The 16,818-nt window shown below is 40.3% G+C and overlaps 1 protein-coding gene across 11 annotated transcripts; it reads left to right on the top strand.

Moving 5' to 3' along the window:
- Positions 1-619: 619 nt before the first annotated feature.
- On the top strand, positions 620-15,846 carry brsk1a (BR serine/threonine kinase 1a). Of its 11 annotated transcripts, none has more exons than XM_007579013.2 (19): positions 620-1,842; positions 1,932-2,026; positions 3,265-3,350; positions 4,299-4,439; positions 4,622-4,738; positions 5,646-5,679; positions 6,110-6,178; positions 6,265-6,411; positions 7,262-7,293; positions 7,384-7,548; positions 8,345-8,442; positions 9,349-9,502; positions 9,603-9,663; positions 11,321-11,951; positions 12,555-12,618; positions 12,706-12,829; positions 13,166-13,376; positions 14,146-14,235; positions 14,510-15,846. In XM_007579013.2, exons 1-19 carry the CDS (start codon positions 1,758-1,760, stop codon positions 14,707-14,709), a joined length of 2,604 nt encoding a protein of 867 aa, XP_007579075.1. In that variant the 5' UTR covers positions 620-1,757; the 3' UTR covers positions 14,710-15,846. The 11 variants fall into 11 exon arrangements, with proteins under 11 accessions (XP_007579075.1, XP_016520157.1, XP_016520163.1 ...); XM_016664671.1 differs by having other exon boundaries at positions 621-1,842; positions 12,570-12,618; XM_016664677.1 differs by having other exon boundaries at positions 622-1,842; positions 11,675-11,951; positions 13,123-13,376; positions 14,510-14,602.
- Positions 15,847-16,818: the final 972 nt, after the last annotated feature.

Raw genomic sequence — 16,818 nt, 5'->3', positions numbered from 1 at the left:
TAAACAAAATTATTTATTTATTATAAATAATTTTATAATAAATTATTTTTAAAAAATTATCACGATAAATGATAAACTATGTGATAAATACCCAGCTGTTCTTACAGCAGGTGACTAATTATTTATTCTGGAAGCAATCACATGCACTTCATTTTCCTCAACAGTATAAAAGTACAAAAAGGGGGCATTAATACAAATACACTCCACACTTTTCAGATCTGTATTTGTAACAAAAACATTTGTGTTTTTCTGTCTCATTAAAATCCTAATTAAATATATTTCAATTTCTAGTTGTGAACAAAAGAGAAAAAGTTCAAGGGGGCATAAATGTTTGCAAGGAACAGTTACAAAAAATATCCCTGCCGTGTTAAATAAAGTACTGCAGGCCTACCAAGTTATACTGAAATCTCTCTGGGCCAGCAGCTCCTCATCGTCCCATCCGCAGCCTTAGCCGATGTTTACACACGTCTTTTCATAATAACAGGGAGGGAGGTGTCCTCTGCGGCCCACGGAGCCCACGGTGTGGCAGGTGCTGAGGTGAATGCAGAGATAAGCGTATTTTGAGGAAGGCGACCAGGAGGGCGGGGAAGAGAAGCCAAGAGGAGAGAGGATGGAGAGCGAGTGAGACCCGGATGCTGATGCGAGCGGGGCGAAGGAAGGGAAGAGGGGAGCGAAAATATCGATTTACGGCAAGAAAACGGAGTATCATCCAAGGGGGGCCTTTCGCTTGCGTGAACTGGGATCCGAAACGAGGAGGAAGATAAGCTAATTTGTGCGGTGTTGCTTCACCTGTATGTGTCACCGCCCATGGAGGACACGCCGAAGGAGAGGAGAGGGGGAAGAAGATGCTGTGATCCGCCACTTGCAGTGATGTAGGGAGGCAGAGACGAGCAGAGGCAGGGGACGGGGGAGGACTACGCTACGCTAATGAAATATAACAAATATATAAATACATATACATGTAAGAAGATGGTTGTCCGGAGAGGACTGCGCGTTTCACCTCGAGAATCCGAGATAATGTGGCAGCCGTGCGATAAAAGTGACCGTTTGGCGACGCCGAGAAACTTCAAGCGGGGTCGGTGTTTGTGACAGGCGCGAGACGGCCGTTGGTCGAGGCGTCGAAGCTAAAGCTAGCCTCAGATAGCATGTTGTTGCACCTGTAAAAACAGGCCTGACTGAGGAAAAAATAACTATTATCACGTTTTCGGAGCAAACATCTAAGCGTACGTGTTGGACATTTCGTTCTTACGCTCAAACAGAAAATGACATAAGTAAAGGCTTTAAAGCAGACGGCTTGTTTTACAGCTATAGGTTAATGACATATATATGTAGTTAACGTCATAAATGTGACTAAATTACACCAATAAGCTAATGTACATACGTAAAACATTCTAGTTAGCCTGCAGTACCTTATCATGTTCATTTTAAGGACAGTGGTTGGTATTTAACTCAGTAAGCAGCCTCGGTACAAACTGTCATCCCAGTTTCTCTGCTTTAAACTATATATTTTTGTTTTACTGTCTTAGAACAGGAAACTATTTATCTCAGCTTAATTTTATTTCCAAATGGTTTGACTTGTGTGCTATTTCATGATACATGTTAGTAAACTAGAAATAGCTGTGATATCCCTGAAATTTAAAGTTGAGCATAATTTCTTGCACCAACCTATGTAAAACCTGTACAGTACCAGATAAATTGCAATAAATCCCAGTGCAGTATTAGTTCTAATTGTGTATTAAGCCTTCAGTGGGAGCAGTATGAGTAAGGAACTGTCTCTGAGTCAGTCTGCTCAATATGTTGGGCCCTATCGACTGGAGAAGACTCTGGGGAAGGGACAGACAGGTGAGAGGACACACACCCATTGTAGAATGAACAATATAAAACTGAACCATATTGAATCAAAACTATATATGTCTCTTTTCTACATTCAGGACTGGTCAAACTCGGCATCCACTGTATTACGGGTCAGAAGGTAGCGATCAAAATAGTCAACCGCGAGAAGCTGTCTGAGTCAGTTCTGATGAAGGTACGTGGCTGTTCTCAAAAAAATACACGGTGTTAAAACAAAAATGTATAATTGCTTTTACTCAAAACAGAAAAGCAGGTGTTATTTATAGCACTTTTAAAACACAATTATGGATTGGTTATTACAGTTATTATAATGTTGACTGCTAGTATTCCTGAATAAATTTTCGGGTGGTATTGTTGCTTTCTGCCTCAAAGTGTAATCTATCTTTTGCTGCTGAATTTGGCCCAAAACGCATCATCTTTGGGCTTTCAAGCCCATTGGGAATATGGAACCAGCTTTTGTGATAATTAAACCTTTGAAAAGCAGGACTTTTATTTTAAAAAGTTTCTGTGAGCTATGTTTTGGAATTTTAATCAGAATTATTTTTTTTACATTCTGAGTTTAGATCCTTTAGCAACTTAAAGTCTTGTTTTGCTTATATTATTATGTAGGAGTAAACCATTTCTTATTTTTCATTAGTGGTCTAGCTTAGTTATTGATTTTTGTAAATTATTAAACTCTTTCTGTACTTGTAATTTCTGTAATTTCTGTAATTAATAATTTTTTGTAATTAATAATTTGGAAGCTAGATTTTGAAAAATCTAGCTTCCAAATTATTAATTGGAAAAACTAAAAGAGTGCCCCGTAAAACTCAACGTATAAATTTGGCTTCTATAAATTTGAAAAGTATTTCTGAGCTTTATTTTGAAAGTTCATATTAAGTTGCAGTTAAGTTGCAGTTTTATATAGCTAAAAGTTATACTTGTTTGGCTTTCCGCTCTTTTTAGAGTAACACAAGTAAAACAAGTTGATATTAGCTTGTAGATTAGTCAGGATACTGACTGACTGTTTATAGAGACTAAATTTGTCTCTTTTAAGCAAGGTTGAAGTTTAGTAGCCTTCTTTCAGCCAGCTGATTGGCAGTGTGCAAAAACATCTCCAATTTACTGTGAAATACCGACAGCTGTGGTTGCCATTATTTTACCGTATAAATATGGTACAATTTTCTGGTAAAATAAAAATTTTACTGTAAAGAAAAAAATTCTGGCAACTACATCTGCTGGTATTTTACCGTAAATTTGTTTTTTCAGTGAAGCAATAGGTGGGGGAAGGGGACACTGTCAATGTTGCGTGCTGTATTAAACTACTGGCATTTCTCCTTTATTTATTGTCTACGTACTTTAACTCTGATGCTTCAGAACGATCACTGCTGTCTGGCTCTGTAGCATTTTTGTCTTTGTCTTCTGTTTAACCAGGTTGAGAGGGAGATTGCCATTCTGAAACTGATCGAGCATCCGCATGTGTTGAAGCTGCATGACGTTTATGAGAACAACAAATATCTGTGAGTTCCTGCTGCAATTTGGGACAATTCTAGCTCAATAAGAAGTTATGATAATAATGAAAACTTGCAAATTAGATGGAGACCAGCACTACTTTAGGAAGGGTGAGACATTTTTATTTTTCAAACATTTATCTGCCATGTTTTAGTGCCACTAAAAACGACCCTGTCTAAAAATGATGTGGCCCTTAATCAGATTTTATAAGCTAAGATTGTAAACATAAATCTACAAATATTTGCTCCCTCAAAGTGCCGACATGGATTGGGCATCTTGTTCCAGGAATTATTGACGTTTTGAGATCATTTTGGGCTCCTGTGGTTCCAAAACTTTCCAGCTTCTGACCCACAAAGTAAAAATGTAAAAGGGTCGTGACCCCGAATCTTGCTTGAGCATACAAGTGTTTTTATTGAGTCAGTTAAAAAGCCGTACAATGGCAACATAATCTGCATCAACAGCCAATGTGTTGCTTTTATTTATCCAAGGCCTGTTTTTTTAATCTTCTGCACTATTTCTTAAATACATATACTTTCTCATTTCTCCTTTTGGTATTTAGTAGTTAAGCCAGATAATTTTAAGACTCCCATGCGTCTCAACATTTATACTAACTGCAAAAACATATTCTAAATAATTTGTTTGAGATGTTCTGTAGCTGACAAATATAGAGACATAAAAATAACAGCAAACAAAGCTAACATCAGAATGTCACCAGCTGTATATTTTTGCTGTATTTATTTCAGTGGGTGTGAAAATGAAACTCCTATCTAAACGGTTTTTGTTTATTATAGCACCAAGGAGATAAAATGTTAATTTAATGCAAGTAAATATAAACCTGGAGGAGTCAGCCGTCTTGGAACTGGACATCATAAACACATCCATATAAACATCCCTGAGGCAGAGGGATTTCAGTTCTGTCTGCTGAAGGATGCAGTCTCACTGTGGTGTTCTGACAGATACCTGGTGTTGGAGCATGTGTCAGGAGGAGAGCTGTTTGACTACCTGGTGAAGAAGGGGCGTCTAACTCCGAAAGAAGCCAGGAAGTTCTTCAGGCAGATCATCTCTGCGTTGGATTTCTGCCACAGTCACTCCATCTGGTTGGTTTTTCGCTTTTGGAGCTCTGGCTCTGAGATCTTTTTTGACCGGGTCAGAAATAGATTTCCTCTTCCGTCTGTAATCTATGTGTGTGTGTGTGTGTGTGTGTGTGTGGGGGTGTGTGTGTGTGTGTGTGTGTGTGCGCGCGCGCGTGTGTGTGTGTGTGCGTGTTGTGTTTTTGCAGCCACAGAGACTTGAAGCCGGAGAACCTGCTGCTGGATGAGAAGAACAACATTCGTATTGCTGACTTCGGTATGGCCTCCCTGCAGGTGGGGGACAGCCTGTTGGAGACCAGCTGCGGGTCAGTACCAGCCCTGTGTGTTAATACAGAACCAGGCTAATTTATGAGCAAAGATGTGAGCAAAGCATTAAAACTAAAGATCCAATATTAATATCTGCATCGGTCCCGATATTGAGAAAAAATCTACATTGGGTGTTGTTAACAATGTGTCCAATCTATACAGTCTAATTCTATGTTTTGTGCTCTGATCAATGTCATCCTTTATCATATATCTTACATTATATTTACACTTTCTGAACCATTCGGAAGAAAGTTTGTTATAGTTTATTTCTACGTTTGACCAAAGTAGCAAACTTATTGTTTTTGTCACTTTTACATGTTTTGTTTTACTTCTAATTGACCAAATTAAAGTTGTTTTTATAAATTTGACCGAGCTTGTGAAGCTATCAGTGTATTTAAGTGTGCAGAGTTATAAAGTACATTTGTAATTCAGTACGTTTACATCTGTCTTTAAAAAAAAAAGAAACTTTCATTTTGGATTTGGTGAACCATTTCTTTGATAATTACATATTAAAGTTTGGATCATTAAACTGTCTAAAATCCAAATCATTTTAATTTAACTGACAAAACTCTTCAGATCACCAGATATTAAGTTTTTAAAGTCTGATATTTTGAGAATGCTGTGGTGTTATGCGCTCCTTTGTGTAAAATTATGCTAATACTATTAAAGATGCAAATATTTGAAGGTTTTTACGCATCTTTACTGGGGTTCCCAATACGTGAGGTTTGCAGAAACAGAACTTTCCATTAGCCACTGAAGCTAAAACCAGCACATCTTAGCTTTTACTCTTTTGAGGAGTCCATGTTGTTAATTCCCTTTTTTATGCAGTTATCACTACTCCTGCCTTCACCTCAGTATTTATAGAAATATTAACACGTCCTTTAACACGTTTTTCTTTGATTTCAGATCACCACATTATGCCTGTCCTGAAGTTATACGGGTGAGTGCCTTTACCTGTGATGGAAATGAGCAAATGATGTGATTAAATTATTGATCCTGAAGCAAACGCGTTGAGCCACACGAGCTGAACACCCAGCGATGGCACTAATGATTTGAAAACCATTGAAGGTAAAGGTGAAATCTCTCAAACTGACGATAAATCTGGACCTGTGTTGCTTTTATGGGGCTCATCTCTTGTCAAAGTGAGTTTTCGCACTGCGCTCAGCACTTAAAAGATTATCCTGCTCCATGAAATAAATGTTGTTTTCACAGTGTCGGTGGAGACAGAATAAGTACAGGGATTAAAATGGATTACAGAGTTTCTTTTGACAGAAATGTAGCCATGTTTAAGCTTGTGTAACTCATAATTCAGGTAAAGTAAGTGAATTCTATTTGAATCAACTTTAGATTTGTAATATCCTGTCTTACAGGGAGAGAAGTATGATGGGAGGAGAGCGGATGTGTGGAGCTGTGGGGTCATCCTGTTTGCCCTTCTGGTGGTCAGTTTTAACCTCCAGTGTTCAGTTTCATTTTCATTTGAAATGTTTTTCACTCTGTCATTTCCTGCTCTCCCTCTTGCCTTCAGGGTGCTCTGCCGTTTGACCACGACAACCTTCGCCAGCTCCTGGAAAAGGTGAAGAGCGGCGTCTTCCACATGCCGCACTTCATCCCCCCCGACTGCCAGTCGCTGCTCAAAGGCATGATAGAGGTTAACCCTGAGAAGAGGCTCACGGTACGCTACCCGCATCCACTAGTCGAAATTATAAAAACTTTATTTTAAAATTACATTTATAGCATGTGATAGTGATACAATTGACATAGGAAATGCATTAAACAATCTAATCCCCAAAGTAATTACAAATAATGGAAAAACAAAAAAAGAACAAGTCACCACTAAGCATCATTTTCTGAATTAATTTCCTTCATAATTAATTTCCTGAGTTTACTGAGAAATTCAGTAAACGGTGGCCATATTTCTTCAAAATTGACTCCCTTTCCTCTATCAATATAAGTGGTACAATCCATGATGCCACATATGATTTGACTGTGCATATTTTAGGATTTTAATGTGATAAAACAAGACATAGCAGTGCATAATGGTGAAGCGGAAGGAACAGTGTTTCTATTGCATTCTGTTCAGTCCCACTGACTCTGAATTTAATTCAATCTGAGAGTAAATGCTGCTGTTTTATTAAAGCTTCAGAGCATTAATCAACAATCAGGATTGACTGGGATCCACCAGTAAAATGGCTCAGATGTCCTTCTTTTTGGGTGATTATTGATGAGAAACTGATCTTATCCGTTTCTACAGAGCTGTTAAAATCAGCCACTGTCTCATTTTGTTGTGACAGGACCGGATTTAGAAGGATGTGAGTCCCTAGGCTGGAAATTTTCTGTTCTCTTCCATTCCAGCAAGGAGTAAAGTTGTAAACTTGGATTTGGTATTCATTATTCTGAGATAATAATATTCAAAGCAAAAAAAAAAAAAAGAAAGAAAGAAAAACTCAGCCCAGCTCTGCAGCCATCTGGCCGTGAACAGACTGTAGAAACTAATGGCCCCATCTGCCCTGTTCCTCTTACAGCTAGAGGCCATCCAGAAACACTCCTGGTATCAGTAAGTAAACATTCTTTCTCTCTGCAGTCAGAAGATGCTGCACCATATTTTGAAGTTAATCCCCGTTGTTTGTGATTTGTCGTGTCGCAGGGGCGGTCGTAACGAGCCGTGTCCCGAGCAGCCTCCTCCCAGGCGGGTGTGTGTGCGGAGAATCCTGTCGCTGACCGAGTTGGACCCGGATGTGTTGGAGAGCATGCACTCTCTAGGATGTTTCCGCGACCGAGTCAAGCTTACCCGTGATTTGCAATGCGAAGAGTAAGAGTGCTGAGAACTTTAGTGTTCATCCACCTGTCGTGTCATCTTAGTGGATTAAAGGGGCGGTGGTATTGAATATCTACTTTTGTGAGCTTTACGTCATGTCATAATGTTATCAAAAACATACCTGGAGATATATGGGATTTGAGAAATCCTTTAATCTCCATGGCAACCATTCAGCTGTGCAAAACGTCTGGGTGGGTCTAGCTCCACCTTCAAGGAGCTGCAGTTTCCAAGCTCTCATGCTTCCACGCTACAGAGCACATATTGCCCCATGTCCCCCCAAACTCTGCTCCTTCAGGACTAGCCAACAGCAATTAGCAAACACCTGGCAGAACTGCACATCTGCTGAGCTCATTGTAGGAGCTACTTCTAAAAAGCTGGTAAAAACGTTGTTAAAGGGTTAATAGAAGAGCCACTTTGTGATGACTTCCTGAAGGCAGAGTTTCAGAAAGAGAGTTTTTTTAGAGAGAGAGGCCCAATTTTAAGAGTTTAAATCACCTAGTGACATTTATTTAACATCATATTTGATATATAACATTTTTATAACAACTAATGGTAAAATAGTAACTTGATTGTTCTGTAAAATGGCACTATGCGCCTGGAAAAGACAAAATACTGACTCTTTAAGGCATAAATAAAGCATTTTAATTGGTTTAGAAATACATATCTTGAAAAGATTAAATTTAAACATAAGCATGTGGCTTTAAATTTTGGTAGAAAGGTAAAAAAATTATTTCTCCATTAACACTATCTTGTGCGAAAAATGTGTATGAGACATTGTTTTTATATTTAGAGAAAACCAGGAGAAGATGATCTATTACCTACTGCTGGACAGGAAGGAACGGTACCCAAGCTATGAGGACGAGGACCTGCCTCCACGCAATGACGTTGGTGAGCCAGTAGGGGGCAGGAGCGAACCGCTCCAGAGGGGAAGCTGCTTTTATTAGCTTCTTGTGTCCACATTTTGGAGGGCTGATCCAATTGATTAGATTAATCACAATAAATTGATTATGAAAAATATTGTCAGCTAATTTAGTAATCAAATAATCATTAACTGGAGTATACAGACATTAAAACATGCCATTTTTTTAAAAGAACAAATGGCCAACACTGTATCAAAAATCAATTCATTTTTCATTTAGGTTGAAAAATATTCTTTTTCTGTAAAGATATTCTATCGAGAACTCCTAAAGTGGTCATTCAAATTATGTTAATAAAATCTGCTATTAAGCATCTTTTTATCCAGTTATTAATTGGTTTATCAAAAAAAGAAATTTAATGTCAGTATCAATGTTAGGTCAAGCAGAAAGGACTGAGCTTTTCACATGGTGGTGTTAAACATATTGCTTTAGTTTCTATAAATGATCAAGCATCCTTTGAATGAATGCTCTCTGATTGTACTTTAAGTAATAAATGTTTATTTTCTTACTTAAATAAATTATTTATTTATTTGCATTTTTTAATGCATATTGTTTAAAATGAACTTTAGTGATTAAATGAAAAATTTGCAGGAATAGAAAATTTCATTCATCCGATTAATTAATTAATTATCAGAATAATCACTAAAATGCTTGATTACTACAATAGTATCTTGTTGCGTATCTTGCCAAACAATTAAACTGTTATAGCTCCTCTTAAGTGGATCATCGTGTCCCTATTTAAGACCCTGTGTCATTTAAAATGTGTTTGTAATTAGAACCACTAACAGCCACACTGGGTCTGTTATAGAGCTGTCCTGCTTGCTGCACTGGTTGGAAATCCAGTTTAAAGCTGACAGAACGCGTTGTGTTTTTTCAGCAGACCCTCCCCGGAAGCGTGTCGACTCTCCCATGCTGACGCGTCATGGCCGCTGTCGCCCTGAGAGGAAAAGCCTAGAAGTCCTTAGTGTTACGGAGCAGGGGTCTCCCACTCCACCTCGCAGGGCCCTCGACACAGCTGCACACAGTCAGAGGTAAGTGTGTGTACATTAAACACAAAATTCTCTCTTTATAGACGTTAAAAGTTCATTTTACTCTGTTCTTTGTCACTTTTATGCTGGTTATTTTCAACAGGTCTCGCTCAGTCAGTGGAGCTTCTAGTGGTCTCTCCTCAAGCCCCCTCAGCAGTCCCAGGGTAAGGACTTCACAGACTTTTAATGCACTTTATTACACAATGTAATAATCTTTGTGTGTTAATCTTGTGTCTAATGCCTCTTTTAGAAATGATGATAGTTGCTTCTAGCAATCAATAATTGATATTTTCTGTAGATTTTTACAGCGAACTCCCTCACTAATCACTCTGATAAATATCAACATCAATTTGTGGTCAATATTTTCAGATGAAACTGTTTAATATGAATCAACTTTCCACAATCTTTTCTGTACTGTCCATATATCAGTGTCTCCAGTCATTTATACACATCATCACACCACTTCCAGCTCCTCAAATTTAAATCTTTCTCAACAGGAAGTTTGCATTTTCTCCCTTTATGTCATCTCTCTGCCTCCCTGAGCATGTACGAGAACAACTAGTGGTTGTTTACTGAAATAAAGTAGTTTCAATTTGAAGCCTACAGTAACAGCCTCACTGTCCTGTCTCTGCACTTTAACTTCGTCTCTGCCACAACACTAAACCCTCTCATATCAATAGTTTTTGGAAAAAGAATAAAACAATCAAACTCAGGGCTTCCCCAGTGGTAGGGATGCTAGGGCAGTCATCCAGCGGCCTACCGTGATCTTGAGTTTAAAAATGTTTAAAGTCTGCAGGAAATTTGAAGATATGTCTAGGTAATTATGTATTATTGGAAGGCATTATTAACAGTACCTAACATCATCTTGAAAAAGGCAAATATAAAAAATACAATTAAAGTAAATACTTGTATTGCAGTTCAGTTATTTCATCCTAATTAAATTATCCAACTTGTTTTGATTAGAGGTGCACTGATTTATCAGTTGGCCGATTTATCGGTGCCGATTTTCTTAATTTTGGGAGATCGGTGATTGGCCAATTTTTTTACATGTGAAGCCGATCATATCCACTGATCTTATCCGCCTCTGCATAGGTCTAAAAATCAACCACTGTCCTCTTCTGCTCTCCCTTTAGAGAGGTTTGTTGACAGACCAGCCCACCAGGTCATGTCTGCACGTTTGTATTTAACAATAGCTACCCCACTGTTGCCAATTCAGCAACTCTCTTGCTATAAGAGTTGAATCCAGAGAAAAAAATTGGTATTGGCCAAAATAGGAATCAGCAGGTAAGGCTTTTTAAAAGTTTGGTTATCAGGGATCGGCCAGAAAACTGTAATCTAAGTTTTGATCCTTAATCTGTGACTTATCACTTTATTCTCTGAAGTTGTTAGCATGCAGACCAGTAAAGACAGGAAGTGGTTCCTGTGAATAGAGAAACACACCTGACCCCAGCCACCCCATGTGTTCACATTCTGACCTCACCATGTTGCCATTTTGCTTCCAATCGTTTCACCAAAGAGACTCTTCAACCTGCCTTTGGTATCAATGTTACTGGTGTATAAAACACCTCTAATAAACAAACACCAAAAGTAAAGCCTGGTGGCCCGCCAGGCCTATGAAACACTGAGGGAAACCCTGAAACTGAAGCTTTCATAATCCGCAGTTCGATTTGCATTGAGCACATTCACTGTTCATAAGGTGCACTCTTCTGTCATTAAGCATGATATTCATTTCCATCCTTTCTCCATTTTCCATCCCTTCTCTTTCTTGTTTTCCATCTCTCCTCCCCCCACCATTCCCACACTCCTCCAAACCCCCCACAGTCCTACCAGAGCCCCGTCTTCACTTTCAGCCAATCAGACGTCACCTGTGCCACTGCTTCCCCCCTCACAAAGGAGTCCAAACAGGGAAACGCCACCACTCCTCGTTCAGCACGGTCTCATGACAAGCCCAAAGCGTCCCCCAACCCCAAGACCCAGACCCTGCCCACCAAAGGACCGGCCGACCGTCCCCACCTGCAGGCCATCAAATCCCTGCCCCTGCACAACCCATCCTCCCGCTCGCCCTCCCCCTCCCCGCTCCTGTCACCCATCCCTCGCTTCTTCTTCCCTTCGTCCTCTGTCCTCAAGTCAGTGACTAAGAGTTTCTACCCAAACTCTGCCCACTCTGTGCCACAGGTTACCCCCCAGGGCTCTCCGCTGCCCACACCGTTGGGCACCCCTGTTCACCACCCCCACCACCCCTCCTCCACCCCGCCCTCCTCTTCCTCGTCCTCATCCTCATCACGGGCAGAGGGAGGCGGCGGGGTGGGCTCGCTGTCGCTCACCCCTCCCTCCAGCCCAGGAGGGGGCGGCGGCATGGCGGCCAGCAGCCCCGCTCACTGGAGGACTCGCCTCAATTCTTTCAAGAACAACTTGCTGGGATCGCCGCGATTCCATCGCCGCAAATTACAAGGTGAGTTTCTACGTTATGTTACAATAAATCAGTATTTATGAACCTCTGTCAGATTACAACCATAGACTTTAAGCTGGGATGCACTGATCCACTTTTTTCATTTCTGATGCTGGCGCAGATATCTGAGGTTTAGTATCGTCTGATATGATCCAATACATAATAACAGCACTGACTTACATAAATGGACTGAATTACAAATTTATTTGATAACTCTGCACCAGTGCAGCACTTTTACACCAATAGCTTCACAGACTTGGTCAAACATGTAAAAACAATGTTAATTTGTTCAGTCAGTGGAATTAGAAGTAGAACAGCTAATGTAAAATAAATAATAAAGAAATGGAAACTGACATCTGCTAGAATTTTTTTCAGTATCGGGACCAATACAGTTAATGTTGGATCGGTGCATCTCTAGTTTTAAGTAATAGGCGAACATAACGGTGAATTCACACTTAAACTACTCTGGTTTTCAACATGTTTTGGTTGCTACTTTAAACCCATAAAGTACGCTGAGGTTTGTGTTTGTGATGAGACCAAAACAAGGTGAATCTAGGATACGACCTCCATGACTTCCAGCTGTTTATGAAATTATCTTTAATTTAGATCTTTCTCTCCCAGTTCCGACGTCAGAGGACATGTCCAGCCTAACGCCAGAATCCAGCCCAGAGTAAGACTCCTGCCTGCTCTTTAATTCTCCCAGTATGCCTCTCCTGCGTTCTCGCTCACTGTTTGCAATTTTTAATTTGCCGTCAAGGCTGGCCAAGAAGTCCTGGTTCGGGAATTTCATCGGTTTGGAGAAAGAGGAGCAGATCTTCGTGGTGATCAGGGACAAACCGCTGAGTTCTGTCAAAGCCGACATTGTCCACGCTTTCCTGTCAGTGAGTATCTGATGCGGTCTGTCCTACGCGCTGCTCTCTTGTCAGCTTTTATTTGTACATGAGCATGACTCTCTGGGGGAGAAAGGCATTCACATGCACTCTCATGCTGTGCACCTCATTGCTTCTCATTATTTCACTCTTCTCTGTTTAATTTCTGTTTGAGCTCGCTCACTTGTGGCACGAGGCACTTTGCTTTCACCAATGGCTCACTCTCTGTCTCTCCTGTCCTCACCCTCACCCTTTGTCTCCCCTATGCTCACGTCGGACCCCTTGTACCTCTCCCGCCTCGTAAGTCTGTCGGTCTCTCTGCTTCTTCTCTCTCTCCCCACCACGCAGATCCCGTCGCTCAGCCACAGCGTCATCTCCCAGACCAGCTTCCGGGCAGAATACAAGTCCTCCGGCGGTCCCTCCGTCTTCCAGAAGCCCGTCAAGTTCCAAGTGGACATTGCCTTCTCCGAGGGCGAGAGGGAACGGGACAGGGAGAGGAGCGAGAGGGAGGGGAGGAGGGAAACAGGAATCTACAGCGTGACGTTCTCCCTCATATCAGGCAAATGACGTACTTTTAAACGGGAAGGCTTTATGTCACAGCCACATGATTTCTATCTATCTATCTATCTATCTATCTATCTATCTATCTATCTATCTATCTATATATATCTATATCTATATATATATATATATTAACCCCATTGAATCCCTCCTAGTTATTCCATCTGAGTTAGTAGTATTGTTGTTTCTTAATGAATATGAACTTCTTTCCTTTGCATTATTTGAGGTATGAAAGCACCATTTCTCATTTTCTTCAAATACTGTAAATACAAATTTTTGGCTAGGAATTTCGAATGAAATGTTGATTTTACTCAAACATGTACCTAGAAAGAGTAAAATCAGAGAAACGGATCATTTTGCAGTGCTCTCTTAATGTTTTCCAGAGGTGCTTTCAAATCACCAAGTCGAAAGCATTCAATGCAATTGATTTTTATTTCTTTCATTTAAAAATGCAAAAATAATTTTACTGTGAATTATTTTCTTTTAACCTGCTGACCAACAAATTAACATGTAATATTTTTAAATGAAAGGTCTGAAAATGGTTCTCAGAGTTGTACAGGTTCCTAACTTGTTGGTCAAGATATCATTATTAGTTTATTCCCAGCAACAAAAATGAGAACTCTCTTTGAAAACCCTTAACTGGATTTAGTCCTTTTTACTCATTAGGTGTGACTAAGTTTGTCTTTTAGGTAAAACATGGCTGAAGATTTCAGTCAGTCAAGTTTATTTGTGCAGCACATTTCAACAACAAGGTTTTGGATCCACAGGGCCGAGTCGCAGGTTCAGACGAGTGGTGGAAACGATTCAAGCCCAGCTTCTCAGCTCTCATGATCAGCCACTGGTGCAAGCCCTATGTGGTAAGACTGCCTATCCATGAGTTTTAACTTCAGCGAAGCAGAAATTCATTTATTTTAACTTGATCTCAAACTTTGACCCTTTTCTTAAAAATTTGGACCTTTCAACCTTGGACATTTTGAAATGAATCTTATTTTTTCAACTTTCAAAACTGAAAATTTCCACGTTTTTTTTTTTCTAGAAAATTTCAGAGATTAATCTAATTGGATTGGTAATAATGCACCATCTATACCCTGGGAGTGACTTTCCTGTTCTGCTCTGTTGATCCCTTCCCAGATGAGAAGAGCAGTCGTCCCCACGGGACCCCCACCCGCCAAAACTCGAGGCGCTCTGAGGGTGGGGGCGACAGGTGCGAGTGGGGCGACCGAGCAGACGGCGGAGGCATCGGAGGCAGCGGAGGAGTCCTGCAGCGCAGAGGCTCGGCCAAAGAGAGAACCCGCCTCCTGTCCTCTAACGGAACCCAGTCCCAACCGTAGGATAGAGAGAGAACACGCTGCAGGATGCTTGAGCTGCACCAGAAACCAGACAGTAATAACTCCACCTTCAAGTTTCCCTGCGAGCTACGAGCCACCCCGATTCTTCCTTGACTTCGTTACTGAAAGTGCTTAACCGTATCAAGGATTGAGCCGTTCTCCCCTCCCATCTTGCATTGTTTTGCCAACATAATCTTGATGTTCTGGATCACCATTAGTCCTACCTTTAAAAGAGGAAGAAATTTTAAGAAACCACCCTTTAATTTAAAAAAAGGAGTGTGAGAATGAGCAGTTTGGTATCCATCCATTAAAAATGTAGCTTCCCAAATCAAACTGAAATTTTTTGAAGTGCTGATGTGCATGCCACGACCGGATAAAATAGTCTGTCATAGCATTGGTTCACGTCCAAAATTTACTCCTTAAATTAAAGGTGGCGCTCATGTCCCTGCCAAGCAACACGCAGATAATAGTCCATCTGGAGAGAAATGTAAATGTATTGCAGCATAAAAACTTTAAATTTTAGCAACCTGCCACCAGGAGGTTCCGCATTTCTCTTAAGAAACTGCATCCTTGAGTTCCAGCAGCGGCTTTTGTTGATCTAAAGAAAGCCAACAAGTAAGCTAAGTAAGTGAATGTGAAAAAACTTATTTTTTTATTTTGGTTTTTATTTGTGTTAATGTATTTCCTTTTATTTGAGGATGTCAGTAGCACAGTGGTATTGGTGAAGACGGCAGCAGAAACAGTCTGAACGTTGTTGGCATACGTTGAGTTGTTTTGTATTTCCTTTTTACTCAGAGACGGTATGAAACAATGCATCTATGATTCTGCATTGGACCCTTGTTGCTTTGGTTGCTTTGGTTTGAACAGATATATGAACATTGCTATAGGGGTCGTGTGGAGGGCCTTGTTAATACGTGAGTAGATCTCTGACCCTCGTTGGAGGTGTTTGTGCCCAGACTGAATCAGAAGATCATTCCTGACCTTTGGATCAACCAGAAAGCACCTCTCATCTGAAGCTTGTCTCCTCTTGCCATTGTATTCACATACTGACTTGTAAAGAAAAAACAAAAAAACACAAAACAGGAAACTCATGAGTGGACATTTTCATGACGCTGGACTCACAAGGTTTGCACAGGACTTAAAAAAAAACAGGAAGCAAGCATCTCCCAACAGCCCCGCGCTCCTCATCTGAGTGTTCACCAACGAGCCAAGCGTTGGATCTCCAAGTGTCACGCCATTGGACAAGCACGACGTAGCAACTCGGACATCCATGTTACCCCAGTACTACGCCAGACCATTCAGTGTTCTTCACCAGTCTTCCATTCAGCACAATATGCAACAAAGTGCAGGAGTTTCAGTTTTTCATTTATTTATTTGATTATTTATTTATTTATTTGGTTATTTATTAATTGATATATTTAATTTAGAGTTCGGTTTTGCCATATGTTGGTTTACAAAGTGTATTCCATGTCATGAGAACCATTTTAATAACAATCTAATTCACTCATACTCACTCTGATTTTCCTTTCCTGCTCTGATAGATGTGTTGACTCGTTTTCTTTACGTTTGAATCTCAAGCTTCTCATGCTTATCTCTGGTATCTGGAATCTGAGTGAACTGGTGACTGATGACTGAGTGAGAGAGAGATTAAAGCTTCGCAGCAGATATACGTTGAGCTGATTCCGCATGGCGACTTCGCCCAACCTAACCATATCAAATTAACTACCGAAGCCAAACCCCGCAAGGCGCTGTTTATTTCTCTTTTACACATTTTTAGCGTTCCCTTCACTCATTTGCCTCTCTTCACTCCCCGCCACCCCGTCGCATACCAGACAAAATGTACAGAGTTGTTCGCCTCACTGTTAGTACACACTTCTACGATCGCTCGCCTTCATTTTCGGTTTCATTTCTCAAACCACCTTCACTCTCATTGACCCAGCCCTGGCTAAGATTGTAAACTATTCTCCATTCATAAGGGTCAGTAGAATAAGGTGTTTAAAAACATGAAGTGTCTGTATCATAATTTAAATATAAAAAGTGCACTATTATAACTATTGCCTGTGATAAAAGAACAATTATGATTGAATTGATGGTCAAAATAAAGAGAGATTC

This window comes from Poecilia formosa, unplaced genomic scaffold (genome assembly GCF_000485575.1).
Source record: "Poecilia formosa unplaced genomic scaffold, Poecilia_formosa-5.1.2 Scaffold504, whole genome shotgun sequence".
In the NCBI taxonomy this organism is placed as follows: Eukaryota; Metazoa; Chordata; class Actinopteri; order Cyprinodontiformes; family Poeciliidae; genus Poecilia; species Poecilia formosa.
The sequence above is the reverse complement of the archived record's forward strand: the minus strand, read 5'-3'. Positions and strand labels throughout refer to the sequence as shown.